General features: G+C 38.2%; 1 protein-coding gene across 1 annotated transcript in view; it reads left to right on the forward strand.

Annotated features, from left to right (window-relative positions):
* The window catches only part of TPRG1 (tumor protein p63 regulated 1), a 153206-nt gene that overhangs the window by 37031 nt on the left and 93542 nt on the right, over positions 1-22633 (forward strand). Inside the window, exon 3 of the mRNA XM_077117867.1 lies at positions 5924-6015. Coding sequence (XP_076973982.1) covers positions 5924-6015 — 92 coding nt within the window. The remainder of the gene's footprint in view (positions 1-5923; positions 6016-22633) is intronic.

Genomic DNA, 22633 nt, shown 5'->3' on the forward strand with positions numbered 1-22633 from the left:
GTAAGAATTTAAAAGATATCTTGCAAATTCAGAAGCATGGTATATAATTGAATGGAGCAATTCTTTGTCAAACATTTTATTTACTTATAAATCTTAGAATTTTGTACGGATATAGTTTATTGAATAAAAAGCAGTAAAGTAGATAAATAACAAAGTAACAATTTTACTGCTGTAAATTAACCAAAGTGGATTATTGAATGTGTTCTCACACATTTAGTGTAAATTCTTCTCTATCCTTTTTTCCTATGTGCAAATTTTGTACAAAATCAGATTATCATCCAAATATATTGTTAAATCAATAAATATACTTCTATAGCATCATTTTTAGAGGCGCCACAATATTCCATGATGGGGATGTACTACAATTTTTTTGGGGGGGGGCGGGATGTAACTATAATTTATTTAGCTTTTGCTGGTTGTTGAGGTTGTTTCCTGTTTTAAACTGGAAACGGAAATTATTCCTTGACTTCCTGTTGTAGGATGGCCAGGATTAAACACACTATAATGAGGAATATTGATTATATGCCTCAAGCTGGATTTGCATAAAGTTGTCTGATATGGAAATCTTATTTCACACAGGACAAATGAGGGATTTTTAGCATAACAACTTCATGCATTAGATCACATATTTAATAGCAGATCATTGAAAAATTCATTCTGACCCCTAAGGCTTCTGGAGTTGTTATGAGTCAGTATGGGATGTTGCTCCTTCCCCTCAGGCTTTCATCAATAATGAGCAGCAGCTTTCTGCTCAAAGCCAGAGGGAGCCTCTGGAAGGGCATCTCATTTGCTGGAGCCATAACTGAGTTAACATCTCAGTTGCTGGATCATGTGGTAAGAGAATGTTTAGCTTTTTAAGAAACTGTCAAACTGTCCTCCGAAGTGGTTGTACCATTTTGCATTCCCACCAGCAATGGATGAGTGTTTCTGTTGCTCTGCATCCTTGTCAACATTTGACAAGGGGCCATAAAGTATATGTAATGCAAACCCTGAAGCCCACAAAGGAGCCATGACTTGTCCAAGGTCAGACAGCAATTTAGGGGCCGTGCTGAGATTGGAAGCTGGGTCTGTAAACCAGGATTCCTAACATTTTCCATCACACCCTCTGGCCTCTGACCTTGAAAAATGATTGAGGGGTCATGATAATTAAGGTCTGAACCATTCGCCAATGGTCTGTTTAGAGAACCTTTTCATTCTGTTTTAGTTCATCTTCTATTATTGCTCAGACATATCTAAAAAGGCCTAGTGCCTTCTGCGAACAAAAGCACCCCTCAAGGCTAATAACTTGAGGAATATTATGATAATCACTTTTGTTGTGGAGACTGATATTCAAAAGCAATTCCTTATGAAAGGAGCAATACTTTATCCTCATGGAGAAAGATATTTTTAAACTCCCTGTAGGACTCTATATTTGTAGATACCTTATCAGAAAGTTGAAAGCGATTAGGACTGGGGAATTATCTCTAAAATTATACTTGAGAATGTAAATTACATACAACCTAATGGAACTAAAACTATTTGATCTTTTAATATTTAATTAATGGTTCCCCCATGGCCTTTTTATAGCCTGTGTTCTATTGTGAGCAACAAGACTTTAATAAGCAGGTTCGGGACTTCCCATTGTGTAGCGAGATGTCATTGCTTTCATGACACTAATTTGGCTTTCATACTCTCTCCCTTTCCCTCTTCTCTTGCGATAGGGTTCCCTGTGTCTTGCTCTTGCACTGGGAGCAACTAAATATATTAGTTGAATTGTTACTGCCTGTGTGAGCTACTTTTTGGTCCAGAAATTAGTTAAGTTACTGAGCAAAAGTTTCTTCACTCTATATCTTCAACTAAAGTCCCTCAAAAATAGTAATAAAGATGAATTTTCTTTCCGAGAGCAGACGTTTAGGCAATAATGAGATAAGATGAATTTCCTTCTAAACCAGGGAAAGAAAAGTTTACTGGAACTTAACAAATCACATCTAATTCAGAGCTGGGTAACTTCCCTTATGTGTTCCCTGGCTATGATGAAACCAACAAGATTGAACCTAGTGTGTTCAGTCTTTAGGAGCACTTCTTTCTATATTGCCTCTTCCTCTCACTCAGGGGTTCTGTGTACAGTAAAAATTATTGTTTGACATGGATACTGTTTTTGTGACAACTGGCCTGCGGGCTAGTCTAGCTCAAGAAAATGTACGGAAACAAACACATACATCTTTGAAATTCTCTTAATAGGCTTGCTTTGACTGAAGACATTTAGTGCTTAACTATTAAAAAGAATATTCCCCATCATGCTATGCAATGACTCATAAATAAGGATCCTGCCTAAGACATTTTTCTTAAAATTTAGGATAAGGAGCATATATATGTTGCCTTGTTACACTTTCCTTTCCATAATATTTCCCTATTTGTCTTAAGCTGCTAGAACTCTCACAGCTCATTGTTGAATTGCAGTAAAAATTTTTTTCTCTTAATCCTGGTATGACTATTTCCCTTCTATTTAATATTAATAATAATAATCATAAAGATGATAAAATCTTTTATTATTCAGTGTTTACCAAAAATTTTATGTACACCATCTCCTGGGCATCTTCCAATAGCTGTTATAGTTAATATTAACTTATATATTTACCAAATGATGTATAGAATGACCCGATAACTTACCAGAGGTTTCAGAAAAAATAGAAAGACTGAGATTTAAACCTTTTGTTCTAGGTGCTTGAAAAAGTGTTCATGTACTGTATTTCACTTTTGGACACTAAATGTCTATAATTGATTATTTTTGCAATAATAACACATGGAGGAGAATAAAATTATTTATTATGTTATAATACATAACTATTGCCTAAGGGCTTGGCCAATGTTTCTTTGCTGAACATAAAAACATTACAGACAGTGAGGACGTTAACAGAACTCCAGGGCCTTCCAATCCATTCTGTAAATAGCACATTTTATTTTAAACATTTGACTTTTGAAAAGGTGTACAGTAAGACATCACCTCCATTCTCTATTCTCAGCCATCAAGTGCCTTCCCCAGCCCTAGATAATCACTGCAAATAGTCTATGTATCCTCTAGAGTTTTTTTTTAGATAGATGCAAGTAAACGTGAACATATATTTTTATCCCGTCTCCTTTTTCTATAAACATTAGCATATTTTACCCTCTATTTTGAACTTTTTTCTCTTTCACTTGATAATATATTTTGAATAATCTATTTCCTATGTTGACACAAGTCTCCTCATTCATTTTACCCCATCGTACTCCATTGTATGGGTGTGTTCCATGATATGTCTAACTAGCCCCTTATTGATAGATATTTGAGTTGTTTCCAAATGTTTACTATCCAAAAATAAGGTTGCAAAGAACAATTTATACATATGTCATTTTGCACATACATATGTATAAGGAGTAGAACTTCCCAGAGGTGGAAGATCTGGATCAAAGGATATATAACTTCTTATTTGGATATATTTTTCCAATTGCTTTCCATAGGGAAGGCAGCTAAAGTTTTGGATGTTTTCCAGTATTACATTCATCTTTACATATTGTTTGGCCAAGTGCCTGGCATAAAAACATTCAATAAATGCTAATTGTAAGATTATTTTATTATTCTCCATCTCCACTTACATTTTTTTCTTCTGAGAAGTATTAGTCACATTACTGAATTATATTAGCTGAAGCAGAAATCATGTAAATACAGGAAGAGAGAGGAAAACTAAGCATGTTGAGTCATTAGCAAGACGGGTTTGGAAGAGCCAGGCTGCAGTCATGGGGGCTGAGGTTAGACAGAGGGGAATTGTCATGGAATCATAGGACATTCCCCACTAGGATAGTCCATTCCTGCCAGCAAGGTCACTGAAAAGCAGTGATGTTGGCACAGGACTCTTTTGTCAACTGGAGTTTAAGGTCTATTTGTATGAATGTCTCAGAACTTACTGATTTCATGCAACTCGGGTTTCAGCAAGCATGGGATGTCATGTTAGCTTTCTGACAATTCTTTAACCAGCAGCAGAGGATGACAGAATGCCAGAGATCATTCAATCCACTGGCTGACTGTCCAGCTCAATGGTGGAAACGTGTTAAGGTGATAGAATCAGAATCTCTTGGTATAAGAGCTGTCATCACATTTTCTTAAGGATTTCTAGACTTTGATAATCATCTCAGCGTTGGTTGAGTCTACCGAACTGTCTTATAAAGAAACAGAAGCCCAGGAAAGTCAAGTCATTGGCTATAAGCCACAAAATTACTTCATGACAGAATTGGAATCAACCAAGGTCACTCAACTCTGTGTTCAGAATGTTCTGCCCATGTCCTGGAATGGGTGGAGTGGATGAGGGCCAGGGGGAGTAAGCTAAGTATGTGAGGCACTATAACCCTTATCCTCCTTCATCTGGAATTGCTCTTCTTTTCCTGTTTTTCACGTGTTATTTCCAATATAAGATTCTTCTTGACTAAAGGACTCCATGGCCAAAATGTTTCAGAGCTAACTCCCTTTTGTCACAGTTGAGCAAACAAGCAAACAAAAATCTTATAACCCCTGCAATCCTAGGAGAAAAAGCTATTTGAATGGGTCCTAGACAGACTAATGTCTGTTTCCTTTCCTGAGAGAAGTGTCTCAGACTGGAAGGATTAGGAGTATTAGTATTTAGAGAGGGCTTGGTATTTGACCTTAAAGCCCTATAATAGAGAAAATATATGAGAACTTCCAATATATTTGTCATTACTGTAACTCAGGGTCATGAGTGAGGTCAGCATTGTACGTGGGCCTGGAAATGAATGGTCTGGATGCCTTCTCTCGTCTCTGACACTTCTAAACTGAGTTAACTTGGGCAGGTTACTTCCCTGCACTGGCCCTAATTTCTTCATCTATAAAATGGAACGATTTAGGATAGGCCATGGTGGCTGAGCAGCCAGAGTTCTCGCCTGCCATGCCAGAGACGTGTTGATTCCTGGCGCCTGCTTATGCAAAAAACAAAAAAAAAGGAGTGATTTAGATTAGATAATCCTGTGCTACTATCTCAACCTTGGCTACACATTGGAGTCATCTAGGATGGCTTAAAAAATACTGATGCACTGATACATACATAGGTTCCACCGAATGAGATTTTTATATCATTTGTCTGGTGTGCAGCCTGGGCAGTGCAGTGGGCATTTTAAAAGCTACCCAATTGAATCTGATGTGCAATTAAGGTTGAGATCAGCTACTTAAAGAGCATAATCCCTCACCAACAGCATCATCTGGGGATTTGTTAAAAATGCAAGTTCTCAGGCTGAATCAGAATCTCTGGGGATGGAGGACAGTAATCTGTGTTTTGAAACAAAGTCTAGGTGATTCTGATGTGCACTGAAGTATAATAGTCACTGAGGTAGAGAGTCTGAGCTTTCTATTAGGAGAGGGGCTAATCAATCTTTACGCTAGAGCTAGACACATAAATAGGTGCATCTGCTTAGAGGAGTGTGAAGAAAAGGAGCTGAACAGACAGAAAGAGTTCATTTCCCAGAGTCAGTTAAAATTTATGGTCAAAGCATTGGAAGAAGTTGCTTATTTGTATTTTATTGCTATGTACTCTCTAAAGAGGAAAGGTTTGATTTAGGTACCTATAGATTGCTAAATGCCTTGAATTTTCTGATACTTATGTCTGTTCAGAAAAAGGCAACCTCTGAAAACGGCTGTCTTCATTTCTAAGAAGAAAGAATGGGTAGGGATTATGGAGACAGGTCTTGGATCACTTTCATTCTACCTCAAGAGATCAGTTTAGTAAATACCAGAGTTCAAGACTAAGCTCTCTGTGAGTAGTACCTAGAATAAATAGGCAAATAAAAGAACAATATCTCTCCTGGTTTGCTTTCTGTAGCTGCTGCTGGGAAGATAGTGTTAATCTTAAACTTAAAGAGGGCTCAGTCTTCTCTAAACAAGGTGTTTTCTTCTTCCACTCAGCCCGGGGCCATTGAGACAGCCATGGAGGACCTGAAAGGCCATTTAGCAGAGACATCTGGAGAAACCATTCAAGGCTTCTGGCTCTTGACTGAGTGAGTAGTTATGGCCAAGCAAAGGGCAGGGGAAATACAGCATTTTCCTTGAATAACACGGTAAGAGAATAGTATGTCCACTTAGGGATAAGTTTCCTGTTGCCCTGTGGTTGACAATATGACCAGATTGACCCCCACAACTATTTGTACATCCTGGTCCCTTCACTGAGCCCTCACTGTGACTACCTCAAGTCAGGCCATCAGCATTGCTGTCAAGGAATGTTGAATTAGCTTCTTAACTGATCTCTCTGGTTCCAAACTCTGTCCCTTACAGGTACTCTCCATTTAGCTACATTGGGCTACCAACTGTTCCACTCTGAGTGCAGTAGAAATGAAGCATAGACAATAGAATGAAGCCAGCATATAGAATTTAAATTTTATTTTTTATGCAATCATATGAGGAGCAAAACCAGAGAAATAATTCAGTGTAAGATGACAAGTCATTTGTCCAGAGTTAAGATAAAAGCCAAATCTAGGGGTGCATGGGTAGTTCAGTGGTTAGAATGCCCGCTTTTCATGTGGAAGACCTGGGTTCTATTCCAGGACCACACACCCAACACAAAATACCAACAAACAAAAAAAACAAATCTAATGCTTAAGTCCATGTTGCTTCCAATATAAAGCAACTGCCTACATTCACATTATCATAGCTATCAGTACATAAGTATTTTCATTGAAAATGTCAATAAGGATGAAGGGTTACTTTTCTCTCCTGCCCAGAGGGCCTAGTATGTATGTGGCCCTTTTTACACCACCAAGAGAACATTAAAAATGCCGTGGTCTTTACGATGGTAAGTAAAATATTTTTATAATTAGGAAAGGAGGAAACTCTTTTCTATGGCATAATTCATAATATCAAATGGATAATGCTGTTTATACTTCTGACTTTAGATACCTAATGGGTTTAATAAGTTTTATTTCCTGGTTTTTAACGTGATCACTAAATGACCCAAAAGAGAAGCTCAGCAATTCCTACATCTTAAGTGAAGAATCATTTTAAGAAAAAAAATTGAACAAATTTCAGGAGGGCAACTCTTGCATATCGAAGCATCCATGCAAACAGAACAAACCCCTCCGTCAATAGGAAGTAGAACTAGATCAACAGAGAGGACTGCTGTGCACCACATATGCTAGTGCTTCAAACTGATTCCAAGAATTGAATAGGAATGAACTTTTGAAACCCAACTTGTCCATTCATTTCAGGACCTTTGATTCCTCATCTATAAAATGGAGGTGATAAAATGTATCTGAAAAGAATCTGAAGAGTTCTTGCTCTTTTGAAGATTAAATCATATGACATGAGTAAAATTCCTAGAAAGTGCCAAACCCATAGTATACTTTAAACAGAACTTAGTGCTGCCTCTGTTCACGAGCACTAACTATTGGGGAAAGGCTGATTTTCGAAAGCCTCTGCCTTTCTTTCAATTCTGTCAATTACTATTTATCTCTTGTTTCCCTCTAATACAAAGGAAAACATAATTTAGGCTTTTCATTAACTCACTTTTTAATGTAATTTTATTGAGATATATTCACATACCATGCAATCATCCAAAGTGTGCAATCAATAGTTCACAGTATCATCATATATTTGCACATTCATCACCATGATCAACGTTTTTAACATTCCCATTATTCCAAAAAAATAAACAAGAATAAAAAAAAAAACGTAAAGAAAGAACACCCCATATCTCCTATTCACCCCTATTATTTATTTATTTTTTGTTCTTGTTTTTTCACTCATCTCTCCATACACTGGGTAAAGGGAGTGTCAGTCACAAGGTTTTTACAATCATGTGGTTACACTGTGAAAGCTATATAGTTATCCATTCATCTTCAAGAATCATGGCTACTGGGTTATAGTTCAACAGTTTCAGGTATTTTCTTCCAGCTGTTCTAATATACTAAAAACTAAAAAGAAATAACCATATAATGCATAAGAATAACCTCCAGAATGGCCTCTTGACTCTATTTAAAATCCCTCAGTCACTGAAATTTTATTTTGTTATATTTCTCTTCTCCCTTTTGGCCAAGCAGTCTTCTCAATCCCACAATGCCAGGTCTAGGCTCATCCCCGGGAGCCATGTCCCACGATGTCATCTCCACTTCAGCCAGACAGCTTCTCTAGGGAATTCGTCGTAAACCTTCATCATAGTTCCCAGCTTGCATGCCCTATGGAATTTGGACTTGTGCATCCCCAGAGTTGCTTGAGATGATTTTTTATAAGATATTTACAGAAATAACCTGTGGGTTTTGTTTCCCTAGAGAGCCCTGACTAATAAAATTGGTAAAATCAACAGATAAATATGAACAGCTGTGTCTTAAAGACTCACGCTGGGAACCCAGCTCCAAACCTAATAGGAAGTTGGAAGAGTAGGCAAGGTCTATTTGGCAGCTAGTTTTTCTATGTTTCTTTAGTTTCATGGTATTTACATGAATGAAGGGCAGTAGGGGAGGTTGCATACTTTGCACGTGAAATTTTATGTCATTGTCTTTGCTTTTTTGCTGTTGGACTTTCATCCTTTGCACTTTGGTACCTCATTTATCTTCTTTAAGTACTAGGTCCTTTGTGTTCTTTTTGATCTTCTTCTCTGCCAAAATACTCTAATCCCTACTCCATGCCAAAAGCTATTCTCAAAAAATATATATCTGATTTTAGTCATTTCTACTATAGTAAGAATTTGCCAGTTTCTTTTCTTTGTCTGTTAAGCTTTAATAATCGGGTCAGAGCTCCTTGTTGGAATGGAAATAGCAGCCAGAACAAGATTGTCCAGGCATCTGCATTAAATGAATGAGACTCTTAGTTACTGTGACTTGGCAGAAGATGGGAGGCCCTTTGTCAGAAGGAGCATGCATGAAGGCTCTGAATGATCTTTCACGGTTAAGTCTTTTTAGGTTGCTTGCAATGCATCAACACAGGGAAAGGCAAAACAGAAAACAAAAACACAAAACAACAACATCACAACACAAAAACTAAATTTAGTAAACAAATGAATAGATTCAGCAAAAATAAGAACCTGGGACAACTCTTGCCTCATTTCTTCTTTTTCTTTTTTATGGAACAAAGTTCATCCATTCAGTCCTCCTGGATTACAGGGGCTGTAGTACAGCCTCCCCCACTTCACCATCCACACAATATTATATCTTCATACCTCATACCTTGTGTGTGTCTCTGTGTGTGAGACAGAAATAACAAGGCTTTCTTTGTGCATATTTACTTTCAGCCCCTTCTATGGACAAGGGAATCCCCTGGCTGCTCATCCAGTAGTCTGAAGAATGTCTGCTTTCAGATAAGGATTCCAACCTCAGAATAGACAGTAAAAATGCTTTACATAAATATACAGCAAATTACAAATCATTCATACACCCATGAACTTGCTTTATCTTCACTACAACCTTGCTATTTTTATGATTCCCATTGTAAAGATGAGAAACAGAGGTAGGGGAAAATGAAGGGGCCAGATGAAGAGCAAGGACACTGGGTGGCATCTTTTGCATTAGTATTGAGGCTAAGTGGGCTCTGAATTCTTCCTAAAGAGACACAGATTGCAGGTGGGAGGAAATTGACCAACCTAGCTCAAGTTTTGGTCATTAGACTCCTAGAGGCTCATCTTTTAGTAATCTTGTACTGGAATTGATCCTCTTTTACTTATTCTTAAGAGTGTCTTAATCCGAGCTAGCCTTCTAAGTGGTGTCAGGACTACCAGAAGGTGGCTTCCACTGTGACATGGTTTTAGAGTTTCTGGGGAATTATCTCTTTTCCAAAATATGACCACATCTCTTTCCTTTCCTTCTCCAAACCACCCACATGCCGCCAAGGTGAGTTTCTGTAGTCTTAAAGACTTTTCAATTCTTAAAAGATGCATGTTAAAATACAAATGCATTTTTTTCATATCATACCATGAGTTTTTATTAATTTCAAGTTGAAAAGGAGTAGTTTATCTGCTTATAAGTTTATTGTTTGTTTCTATAAAACGATTTGAAGTGGATTATTAATGAAATACAAACCTCACATAAAAATGGACAATGCAAAGTAAAGATAGTGATCAGGAATTGTATAGAAGTTGGGAAGTCAGGAAGAGGAGTTTGCACCACATTTTGCCGTTTCACACTCACTCATGAAAGGCAATAGGTAAACTTTCAGAAATTTTGAAAGCCGAACCATGCACCTCCCCCCAAAAAATCACTTTCTGATTGATTATACTACTGCATTTTACTGTTATGCAAGCTTTTGGGTTATTTATACCAATTCTATTGGTGTGGTAGAAGTACTATATAATGGTGTATTACCGAACATCTCTTCCCAACCCTGTATTCAGTGATGTCATTTCGGTAGTTTGAAATCAGCCATGAGGGCAGTTTTCCTGCCACAGAAATCAGCAGAGAAGAGCTTGATTTGTTGTTATGCTGATTGCATAATCTTAAGAAAGCAGTGGAGAAAAAGTGTGCATGTCTGTAGCTGTTATGCTGTAATAACACAAAAACATTGAGAATATATTCTTCCAGTATTTGAAAACTATTATCCAATTCAACAAAAGATCACTCTTTTCATTGATGAACAGAGGCGGGAAGCTGCAGAAAAAATTTGGCCAGGCAGAGGGTGCAAGGCTCAGAGGAATTGCCTTCTAGGCCCCCTGCTCCAGCCTTCACTAGCTCTTCTCATACCCACACTGGTGGGTCCTCAACTTTTGCTGGAAATTATAAGCCTTTTTCTCCTGCAATATCCCTCTAGCACCCTCTCTTTTGAAAGTGCAACATGCTGCTTAATTTAAAGGAGAAAGGCTTCAAGTAATTCCATTGTGCATCCTAGAGCATATATTGAAATGTGCATTCATTCCAAGCTGAACTGATAACAGTCAGAGCTGTGATTTGTGGGTCTTTGTGTTTTAATTGTCTAGGAGGAAGGAGTCTAGGGGGATCTCTTGGGTTTTGGCCTGGGAAATGTGTGTTGATTTACCACCAGTAGAGAGTTGAGAGAAAAAATAGTCCTTTATTGAAAAATGACTGTATGACAAAATCTTGTAGAAGGAACTTTGTCCTCCACATAATCTAAGTTTTCCCAAACATCTTGTCATCCACCATTTACAGAACTTGCGGAGTTCATGTTTTTGGGGGAAATACGTGTGTGAAGTGTCTGTAGATAATCCATATAGAGATTTTGAGTAGTTTAACATAACAGATACTATCTTCAACAATAGTTACTCAAAAGCAACAGTAATCCTGACATGCTTTTTTTCTTATAAAATTGCCTGCTAGAAAAGCTAAGGGCATAAAAATATGTTAAGTCAATAAAGGAATTTTCCAAGAGATGGCATGTAAAGTAGCTCAGGTGATCAGCTTTGTGAAGTTCTTAACTGATACAGATATATTGTTCAACTAAATTAGAAAAACAAGTTTCAGACCCTTAGGAGGAAGACAAAAAAGATGGAAAGAGAGGTCCAGAAGGGGATTGGTGAGACACAACCAGAAACATCAGCTGGATTCCATATAAGCCAAAACTGTAAAGAATATCCTAAGAAGTCTCCTTTTGGGGCTAGTCTGTCAACCCAGCCCATTCAGGAGCTTAATCTGCCTCTTTAGCTATTAAGATAGGGTGAACTTTGTCTCTTTGTCTTTCACTCTTTCTTGGGAAAGTAGGTTTAAAATAAATCATGTGTACTCTTTTATATGTGATCCATTAAACTGGCCCTGAGCAGAACATTTTGACACTCTACAGTGTCTACAAAAATGTAAGATGATGACAAGAAAGTAGTTCTTCAGCAGAGTATACTCAAGGTGCTTTGTCTATGGTAGTTAAGGAGACACATTAGTGGTTAAGTGTAGAAGACTGTTGTTCTTGCTCCTTTTAATGAGATGACTTGCCTGTGGTAGCTGTGATCAAGTAATTCTTGCTTTTCATTTTTGTGACAATATTTATGAGATGTTTCATTGCCCACTTTACCCCCCATCCCACCTGGTTCCTATCCCAGGCTGTGGTATAATAATTAAGTGAAATCTTAATAACTACTCAAGTCAAATGCATAGATGGAGATGGTATGATAAAAGTGGAGTTAAAGGGGCAGCCTGGTGTTATAGGAAGAGCCCTGAAAGACATCTGCTACATACTATCTCTATAGCTGTGAATTATGAATTAATGAATTTGTTTTAACTTTTTTTTTTGGTCCATTAGAATATCATTGTTCTTGACAGATGCACCACCACTGTTAATTTTTGGTATGTATCATTTCAGATTTTCTCCATACATTTTTCTTAAAGGATGTTACAGTGTCAATAGCCAGCATCACTGAGCATTTTTTTTTAACTTGGTAAGTGCTTTCCATGTTCTGTCATTATGTTGGCATAATGCCTATAATTTTGGTGATCTTCTCTAAACTTGATCTTTGCCCAAAGGCTGAGAAGTGATGGATGATCTTCTCTAAATCACACTTTTCTTAGCTTATGTTTCCTCCTTTATTTTTACGAGCTAAGCAGTTTTTCCTGGTTACCAGCTAGTTTTTGTGAGATCACGCATTCACCTACTATTGGGCAATTACTTTCCAAATTATAAAAGGCTACATACATTTAAGGGATTATTATTATTCATTTGCAATCGAAGCGTGGAGTTAAGCATATTTAGTAGTAGGACAGAGGAAGATTTCATGTTTAGAAAGAGAAATGAAAAAATATAAGGCATTCCCCATATAGTATTTGATAAAAATAGAAGTAATATTTCTATAGCACTCTGTAGTTTTTTTAAAAAGCTCTCCTGCATTTAAATTAGTCTTTATAGTAATTGTCTGAGTTAGGAAGTGTTACCTCCATTTTACAGATGAGAAAATCAAGGCTCAGAAGGGTAATAGATCCCTAAATAGCAGAGCTCGCACACCAACACATTATGCTGCCTGACTCTTGCTAAAATATCCTTTCACTATTATGCAAAGATTCCATATGTGCCTCATTATTAGACTGTAGCCTCCTAGCAGGAAAAGGGCTGCCTCTTTCATACTTGGCATCTCCTCACAGATCCCATTGTGTTTCCTCCTGCAGCAACATACTGGATACATTTTGAATTTTGTGTTTTGGATTTGGTGCGGTAAGTGGAAGTATGCAGGGCATCTCTGCTTAATTGAAATTTCTCAGAAGAAAGAGACATCTCAGATGTTTGACTGAAAAGAGAAGCTTCTTGGGAGACAAGGAAGAGATGAGGAACAGGGCATCAGGAGTCTCTTTCCAGGCACAGGGTACCTTTTTGCAGGACACAGATTCCCAAAGCAATCCTGCATGTCTTTGCTTTTGCACACACTACCAGACCCTTGAGAGGAGGCAGGGTGTAACTATTGTCATTTATTTTATGGATGAAGAAACCCAGAGATTAAATGACCTGACCAAGGGCAGTCACTGTTAAGGGTCACCGAGCGGACTTGACTTCATGAGACCTCTGTCCCAGCCTAGCTGTCTTCTCATTACACTGTTCTCACTACCTTTTGTGATTTTTCATCTCTGGACACAGAGATCACTGCAGTTTAAATTGGTTAAGTGATCTTTGCACCTGTGTCTGGTTTCTTTGTTGATTGTCTTTTGTTTGCAGGGAGGAGGGTCAAAGACTTATTGGGCAGGTTCAGAGACCTTTACCTCTTTTTCTCTCCAGATCTTTCTCTGGCTTTTGCTGTTCATTTGATTTTATTTAGTCTTTGCCTAGAATCGACTCAGAAGTCATGTACATTTAGGGAATAGTGGGGACTGCTGATGGGTTATGCACTGAACTACTTCTAAATGAAAAACACTACTAATACTGTAAAAATACAAGACTAAAACCCTCAAAATCAGGGATTTTTAATCATTTTTAGTCACAAGGAATTGAATGATAAAAGGACATGTAGATTAAGGTAATGCTCTGAAATGAGGCTTCTATCCAAACCCATCCATTTTTTCATGCTTTCATCTATTCTAGACCTTTGTTATTCAAAGTGTAGCTCTGGGATTAGTAATGCAGACTCACCTGCTAGTTTATTAGCCAAATCCAATCTCAGGCCACGCCCCAGCCCTACTAGCTACATCTGCCTTTTCACAGGATCCCCAGGTGATTCTGATGCATATTGCAGTTTGAGAAGCACATATCTAAATAAATCTCACGTTCATGGCCTCAGGACTTCAGTGGGTCCCCACTGCCTCTACACTCTGGTATTTCCTCAAGGTCCTTCATGCCATGGACCAAATTTCCCTCTCCAGCCTCTTTTTTGTTCTTTGCCATTCCTCCTCTTAGCACATCGTATCAGTCAATTTGAACATCCTGCTGTTCCCCACAAATTCCTGACACAATGTCTAGCATCGTGATAGTACTCAACCAGTTTCCTCTACTTGTCTTCTTCTGCTCCTCTCTGCTGGTACTGACATTTCCTGTCTGTCAGAGACATCATGTCTAATAAAAACTTTCCACATAAATTCAACAAGAAGAACCTTTTCTCCCTTCTTTGTGCTCACATTATCCTGCATTATAGGTCATTGGGTGTATTTTGAAGAAAATATTTCTTGAGGCAAGGCCTTCTTCTAATTCATCTTTGCCCAAACTCATCTCTACTCAACTCCCACTTAGCACAGTGTCAGGTCTGGCATGTGGTAGGAGCTCAGAACCTATCATGGGCTTGATTCAAATTTAATTCTGATAGAGTCATCTGCTATTTGAAGCTATTCTCCAACACAAGCAAGGTCTGTCTGGCAAGTGCTTCCTCCGTGGCCTTCAAACAACTCAAGGCCTAAAGATTTGCCTTTGTCTGTGGGTGATAGTACTTGGACTGAAAAGTTTATGAAATCTATCAAGATGTTAATGACCTGTGGCAGGACTCTGGCAGAAACAGAGAGAGGTGCTCTCTGTTGCCAGGATCCATTTATATACTGGCTGCATGTTTTAGACAACCATTTAATTAACCACATTTTCTCAATAAATTCCCCATGGTAGCAGCTTTATCCAGATAGCTAATGGTCCCTGAGTGACCTGCATAATAGGACAGTAAGGGCAAATAGCTCCTGCATCACAAATGAAGTGTTTGTTTTCCACTATTGCTAACAATTTGAGAGGAGTCAGAGAGAGCCAAGAGACAAAAAAAGTTTGATGCAGCCAAATCCCAGCTACATTACTTACTAGCTATGCGACTTTGTTTGTGCAAATCTCTTAATTCATCTCTGCCATTAGTTAATATATGTAAAGTGCTCACAACAGTTTTTGCCACATGGTATGGGAATTAGAGTTCTTTAGAGAAACAGAAATAAGGGGAGATATCTCTAAATATAAGACTTATAAGAGTGTCTCACACAAGTGGGGATGCAAGAGTCCAAAATCCCTAGGGCAGGTCGTGAAGCTGGCAGCTCGATGAACTCCATAGGAGAGACCTGCTGGCTGAAGAAGTGAGATTCTGTCTTCTCCCTTAAAATTCCATAACCAATTGAATCAACTCAAACTGGTTGGATTATCTTGTTTGCTGGCAGCACTTAGTTGGTCTAGATGTGATCAGCTACAGCTGCAATCAGCTGACTGATGATTTAATAAACTAGGCCTCAGTATTATCAACCAGCCATGAAATAACCTTGCAGTAATGGTTAAGCCAGTGCTTGCCTGACCAGATGACAGGGCACCATCACCTGGCCAAGTTGACACCAGAACCTAACCATCACAGCCCACCCCTTGTCAACTTTGCAGATATACGCATCCCTTAAAACATGCTTAAATTCCAAATAGAACACAAGAATAGACGTGTGTTTCACCTAGCAATACTCAACTGCCCTGCATACAACCAGAAATGTACTAAATCTCTCCAGAATTAGGGTGTAAATCCTTAAGTAACATTCACTCTTAAACTTGGTATCATATAACTGAAACACTATGACATAAACAATACACCTTATGTCATATGATAAGAAGAAAACCAGGTATTTGTTTTATGGACAATTATAAACATACTCATAAAAAAATTGGAGGGGAGAAGATGGCGGCTTAGTAAGATGCACGGATCTTAGTTTCTCCTCCAGAACAGCTACTAGGGGAGTAGAAATGATACAGAACAGCCCCCAAAGCCACGACAGAGATAACAAAGACAGCGTACCCCATCCTGGAACAGCTGGCTGGCTGAGAGAACCCGCTCGGGTGAGATCGCCGAGGGGCGCGGGCTTCACCGGGCGGGGCGGCAAGTGGCCGGAGTCACTCCCTTCCCCCTTCCCGGGCCGGCTGGGAGAATTGGACAGGCGGTCCCCTCAAACCGCAGCGGCTGGCGCCCACACCACGCGCGGCCCCCCGGACCAACTGAGAGAATTGGATCGGAAATCCCCAGGCTGTGGAGTACGGTGACGGGGGGGGGGGGGGCCCCTTCCAAACCCGTGACTCCCTGGAAACGGTGCACTCTCCCGGGCAGGCCGCTGCTGTTGGCACCCTCCCGCCATGCTTGGCGCCCCGGGCTGACTAGGAAATTCGGACGGGCGCTTTCCCGGGCTGCGGCGGCCAGCAACCCTCCCTGCGTTCGGACCCCGGGCCGGCTGGCACTCTTCCAAGCCGCTTTGGCTAGCGAACTTCCCGGATGGCGAGAGTTTTCCAAAGTTAAAGGACCCACAGCACCTTTTACTGGTGGAACCCGCAGACAAACGTGTGCCACGAGTGCCACCTACTGGGCAGGATAAGAAAAACAGAACCCAGAGATTTCACAGAAAAATCTTCCAAACTTTTGGATCCAACACCCAGGGAAATCTGTCTAAATGCGCAGATGCCAGCAGAAGATAACGGATCACGCTCAAAAAATTGAAAATATGGCCCAGTCAAAGGAACAAACCAATAGTTCAAATGAGATACAGGAGCTGAGACAACTAATGCTGAATATACGAACAGAAATGGAAAACCTCTTCAAAAACGAAATCGATAAATTGAGGGAGGACATGAAGAAGACATGGGCTGAACATAAAGAAGAAATGGAAAAACTGAAAAAACAAATCACAAAACTTATGGAAGTGAAGGATAAAGTAGAAAAGATAGAAAAAACAATGGATACCTACAATGATAGATTCAAAGAGACAGAAGATAGAATTAGTGATTTGGAGGATGGAACATCTGAATTCCAAAAACAAACAGAAACTATCAGGAAAAGAATGGAAAAATTTGAACAGGGTATCAGGGAACTCAAGGACAATATGAAGCGCACAAATATACGTGTGTGGGTGTCCCAGAAGGAGAAGAGAAGGGAAAAGGAGGAGAAAAACTAATGGAAGAAATTATCACTGAAAATTTCCCAACTCTTATGAAAGACCTGAAATTACAGATCCAAGAAGTGCAGCGCACCCCAAAGAGATTAGACCCAAATAGGTGTGCTCCAAGACACTTACTAGTTAGAATGTCAGAGGTCAAAGAGAAAGAGAGGATCTTGAAAGCAGCAAGAGAAAAACAATCCATCACATACAAGGGAAACCCAATAAGACTATGTGTAGATTTCTCAGCAGAAACCATGGAGGCTAGAAGACAGTGGGATGATATATTTAAATTACTAAAAGAGAAAAACTGCCAACCAAGACTCCTATATCCAGCAAAATTGTCCTTCAAAAATGAGGGAGAAATTAAAACATTCTCAGACAAAAAGTCACTGAGAGAATTTGTGACCAAGAGACCAGCTCTGCAAGAAATACTAAAGGGAGCACTAGAGTCAGATACAAAAAGACAGAAGAGAGAGGTATGGAGAAGAGTGTAGAAAGAAGGAAAGTCAGATATGATATATATAATACAAAAGGCAAAATGTTAGAGGAAAATATTATCCAAACAGTAATAACACTAAATGTTAATGGACTGAATTCCCCAATCAAAAGACATAGAATGGCAGAATGGATTAAAAAACAGGATCCTTCTATATGCTGTCTACAGGAAACACATCTTAGACCCAAAGATAAACATAGGTTGAAAGTGAAAGGTTGGGAAAAGATATTTCATGCAAATAACAACCAGAAAAGAGCAGGAGTGGCTATACTAATATCCAACAAGTTAGACTTCAAATGTAAAACAGTTAAAAGAGACAAAGAAGGACACTATATACTAATAAAAGGAACAATTAAACAAGAAGACATAACAATCATAAATATTTATGCTCTGAACCAGAATGCCCCAAAATACATGAGGAATACACTGCAAACACTGAAAAGGGAAATAGACACAAATACCGTAATAGTTGGAGACTTCAATTCCCACTCTCATCAATGGACAGAACACCTAGACAGAGGATCAATAAAGAAATAGAGAATCTGAATATTACTATAAATGAGCTAGACTTAATAGACATTTATAGGACATTACATCCCACAACAGCAGGATACACCTTTTTCTCAAGTGCTCATGGATCATTCTCAAAGATAGACCATATGCTGGGTCACAAAGCAAGTCTTAACAAATTTAAAAAGATTGAAATCATACACAACACTTTCTCGGATCATAAAGGAATGAAGTTGGAAATCAATAATAGGCGGAGTGCCAGAAAATTCACAAATACGTGGAGGCTCAACAACACACTCTTAAACAACCAGTGGGTCAAAGAAGAAATTGCAAGAGAAATTAGTAAATACCTCGACGCAAATGAAAATGAAAACACAACATATCAAAACTTATGGGATGCAGCAAAGGCAGTGCTAACAGGGAAATTTATTGCCCTAAATGCCTATATCATAAAAGAAGAAAAGGCAAAAATGCAGGAATTCACTGTTCACTTGGAAGAACTGGAGAAAGAACAGCAAACTAATCCCAAAGCAAGCAAAAGGAAAGAAATAACAAAGATCAGAGCAGAAATAAATGAAATTGAAAACATGAAAACAATAGAGAAAATCAATAAGACCAGAAGTTGGTTCTGTGAGAAAATCAATAAGATTGATGGGCCCTTAGCAAGACTGACAAAAAGAAGAAGAGAGAGGATGCAAATAAATAAGATCAGAAATGGAAGAGGAGACATAACTACTGACATCACAGAAATAAAGAAGGTAATAACAGGATACTATGAACAACTTTACGCTAATAAATACAACAATTTAGATGAAATGGATGGGTTCCTAGAAAGACATGAACAACCAACTTTGACTCAAGAAGAAATAGATGACCTCAACAAACCAATCACAAGTAAAGAAATTGAATTAGTCATTCAAAAGCTTCCTAAAAAGAAAAGTCCAGGACCACATGGCTTCACATGTGAATTCTACCAAACATTCCAGAAAGAATTAGTACCAACTCTCCTCAAACTCTTCTAAAAAATCGAAGTGGAGGGAAAACTACCTAATTCATTGTATGAAGCCAACATCACCCTCATACCAAAACCAGGCAAAGATATTACAAAAAAAGAAAACTACAGACCAATCTCTCTAATGAATATAGATGCAAAAATCCTCAATAAAATTCTAGCAAATCATATCCAACAACACATTAAAAGAATTATCTATCATGACCAAGTAGGATTCATCCCAGGTATGCAAGGATGGTTCAACATAAGAAAATCAATTAATGTAATACACCATATCAACAAATCAAAGCAGAAAAATCACATGATCATCTCAATTGATGCAGAGAAGGCATTTGACAAGATTCAACATCCTTTCCTGTTGAAAACACTTCAAAAGATAGGAATACAAGGGAACTTCCTTAAAATGATAGAGGGAATATATGAAAAACCCACAGCCAATATCATCCTCAATGGGGAAAAATTGAAAACTTTCCCCCTAAGATCAAGAACAAGACAAGGATGTCCACTATCACCACTATTATTCAACATTGTGTTGGAGGTTCTAGCCAGAGCAATTAGACAAGAAAAAGAAATACAAGGCATCAAAATTGGAAAGGAAGAAGTAAAACTATCACTGTTTGCAGATGATATGATACTATACGTCAAAAACCCGGAAAAATTCACAGCAAAACTACTAGAGCTAATAAATGAGTACAGCAAAGTAGCAGGTTACAAGATCAACATTCAAGATTCTGTAGCATTTCTATACACTAGCAATGAACAAGCGGAGGGGGAAATCAAGAAACGAATCCCATTTACAATTGCAACTAAAAGAATAAAATACCTAGCAATAAATTTAACTAAAGAGACAAAAAACCTATATAAAGAAAACTACAAAAAACTGTTAAAAGAAATCACAGAAGACCTAAATAGATGGAAGGGCATACCGTGTTCATGGATTGGAAGACTAAATATAGTTAAGATGTCAATCCTACCTAAACTGATTTACAGATTCAATGCAATACCAATCAAAATCCCAACAACTTATTTTTCAGAAATAGAAAAACAAATAAGCAAATTTATCTGGAAGGGCAGGGTGCCCCAAATTGCTAAAAACATCTTGAGGAAAAAAAACAAAGCTGGAGGTCTCGCGCTGCCTGACTTTAAGGCATATTATGAAGCCACAGTGGTCAAAACAGCATGGTATTGGCATAAAGATAGATATATCGACCGATGGAATCGAATAGAGTGCTCAGATATAGACCCTCTCATCTATGGACATTTGATCTTTGATAAGGCAGTCAAGCCAACTCACCTGGGACAGAACAGTCTCTTCAATAAATGGTGCCTAGAGAACTGGATATCCATATGCAAAAGAATGAAAGAAGACCCATGTCTCACACCCTATACAAAAGTTAACTCAAAATGGATCAAAGATCTAAACATTAGGTCTAAGACCATAAAACAGTTAGAGGAAAATGTTGGGAGATATCTTATGAATCTTACAACTGGAGGCGGTTTTATGGACCTTAAACCTAAAGCAAGAACACTGAAGAAGGAAATAAATAAATGGGAGCTCCTCAAAATTAAACACTTTTGTGCATCAAAGAACTTCATCAAGAAAGTAGAAAGACAGCCTACACAATGGGAGACAATATTTGGAAATGACATATCAGATAAAGGCCTAGTATCCAGAATTTATAAAGAGATTGTTCAACTCAACAACAAAAAGACAGCCAATCCAGTTACAAAATGGGAAAAAGACTTGAACAGACACCTCTCAGAAGAGGAAATACAAATGGCCAAAAGGCACATGAAGAGATGCTCAATGTCCCTGGCTATTAGAGAAATGCAAATCAAAACCACAAGGAGATATCATCTCACACCCACCAGAATGGCCATTATCAACAAAACAGAAAATGACAAGTGCTGGAGAGGATGCGGAGAAAGAGGCACACTTATCCACTGTTGGTGGGAATGTCAAATGGTGCAACCACTGTGGAAGGCAGTTTGGTGGTTCTCAAAAAGCTGAATATAGAATTGCCATACGACCCAGCAATACCATTGCTGGGAATCTACTCAAAGGACTTAAGGGCAAAGACACAAACGGACATTTGCACACCAATGTTTATAGCAGCGTTATTTACAATTGCAAAGAGATGGAAACAGCCAAAATGTCCATCAACAGAAGAGTGGCTAAACAAACTGTGGTATTTACATACGATGGAATATTATGCAGCTTTAAGACAGGATAAACTTATGAACCATGTAATAACATGGATGGACCTAGAGAACATTATGCTGAGTGAGTCTAGCCAAAAACTAAAGGACAAATACTGTATGGTCCCACTGATGTGAATGGACATTCGAGAATAAATTTGAAATATGTCATTGGTAACAGAGTCCAGCAGGAAGTAGAAACAGGGTAAGACAATGGGCAATTGGAGCTGAAGGGATACAGACTGTGCAACAGGACTAGATACAAAAACTCAAAAATGGACAGCACAATAATACCTAATTGTAAAGTAATCATGTTAAAACACTGAATGAAGCTGCATCTGAGCTATAGGTTTTTGTTTTGTTTTGTTTTGTTTTTACTATTATTACTTTTATTTTTTTCTCTATATTAACATTCTATATCTTTTTTGGTTGTGTTGCTAGTTCTTCTAAACCAATGCAAATGTACTAAGAAACGATGATCATGCATCTATGTGATGATGTTAAGAATTACTGATTGCATATGTAGAATGGTACGATTTCTAAATGTTGGGTTAATTTCTTTTTTTCTGTTAATTAAAAAAAAAAAGAAGAGAAGGGGTAATTGGAGCTGAAGGGATACAGAGTGTGCAACAGGACTGGATATAAAAACTCAGAAATGGACAGCACAATACTACCTAATTGTAATGCAATTATGTTAAAACATTGAATGAAGCTGCATGTGAGGTATAGGTTTTTTTTCTCTCTATTATCGTTTTAATTCTTATTCTGTTGTCTTTTTATTTCTTTTTCTAAATAGATGCAAATGTACTAAGAAATGATGAATATGCAACTATGTGATGATATTAGGAATTACTGATTGTACATGTAGAATGGAATGATTTCTAAATGTTTTGTTAATTTTTTTTTAATTAATAAAAAAAAAATTGGAGGAACTCTTCATACCATCACAGTCCTCATTTCTGTAACTGGTCACATGGTCCTAGTTCACATTAATCACTCCTTTCTTCTACTACCCATCCATGTTCTCTTTATCCTCAGCTAGCACTTCAGCTGGCTGTGGTTCTTTGCCTGGTGGGGTAACCCAAACCTTTATTCTTGAAGTTTCTGGGTCATTAGTAGTCCTGCCTGGATAGGGCTGTTGCAGTTCTCTATTGGCTTTAATCACAGAGCATGTTAGTATTAATATATGCCCTAGGGGA

The sequence above is a fragment of the Tamandua tetradactyla genome, chromosome 10 (genome assembly GCF_023851605.1).
Source record: "Tamandua tetradactyla isolate mTamTet1 chromosome 10, mTamTet1.pri, whole genome shotgun sequence".
Classification (NCBI taxonomy): Eukaryota; Metazoa; Chordata; class Mammalia; order Pilosa; family Myrmecophagidae; genus Tamandua; species Tamandua tetradactyla.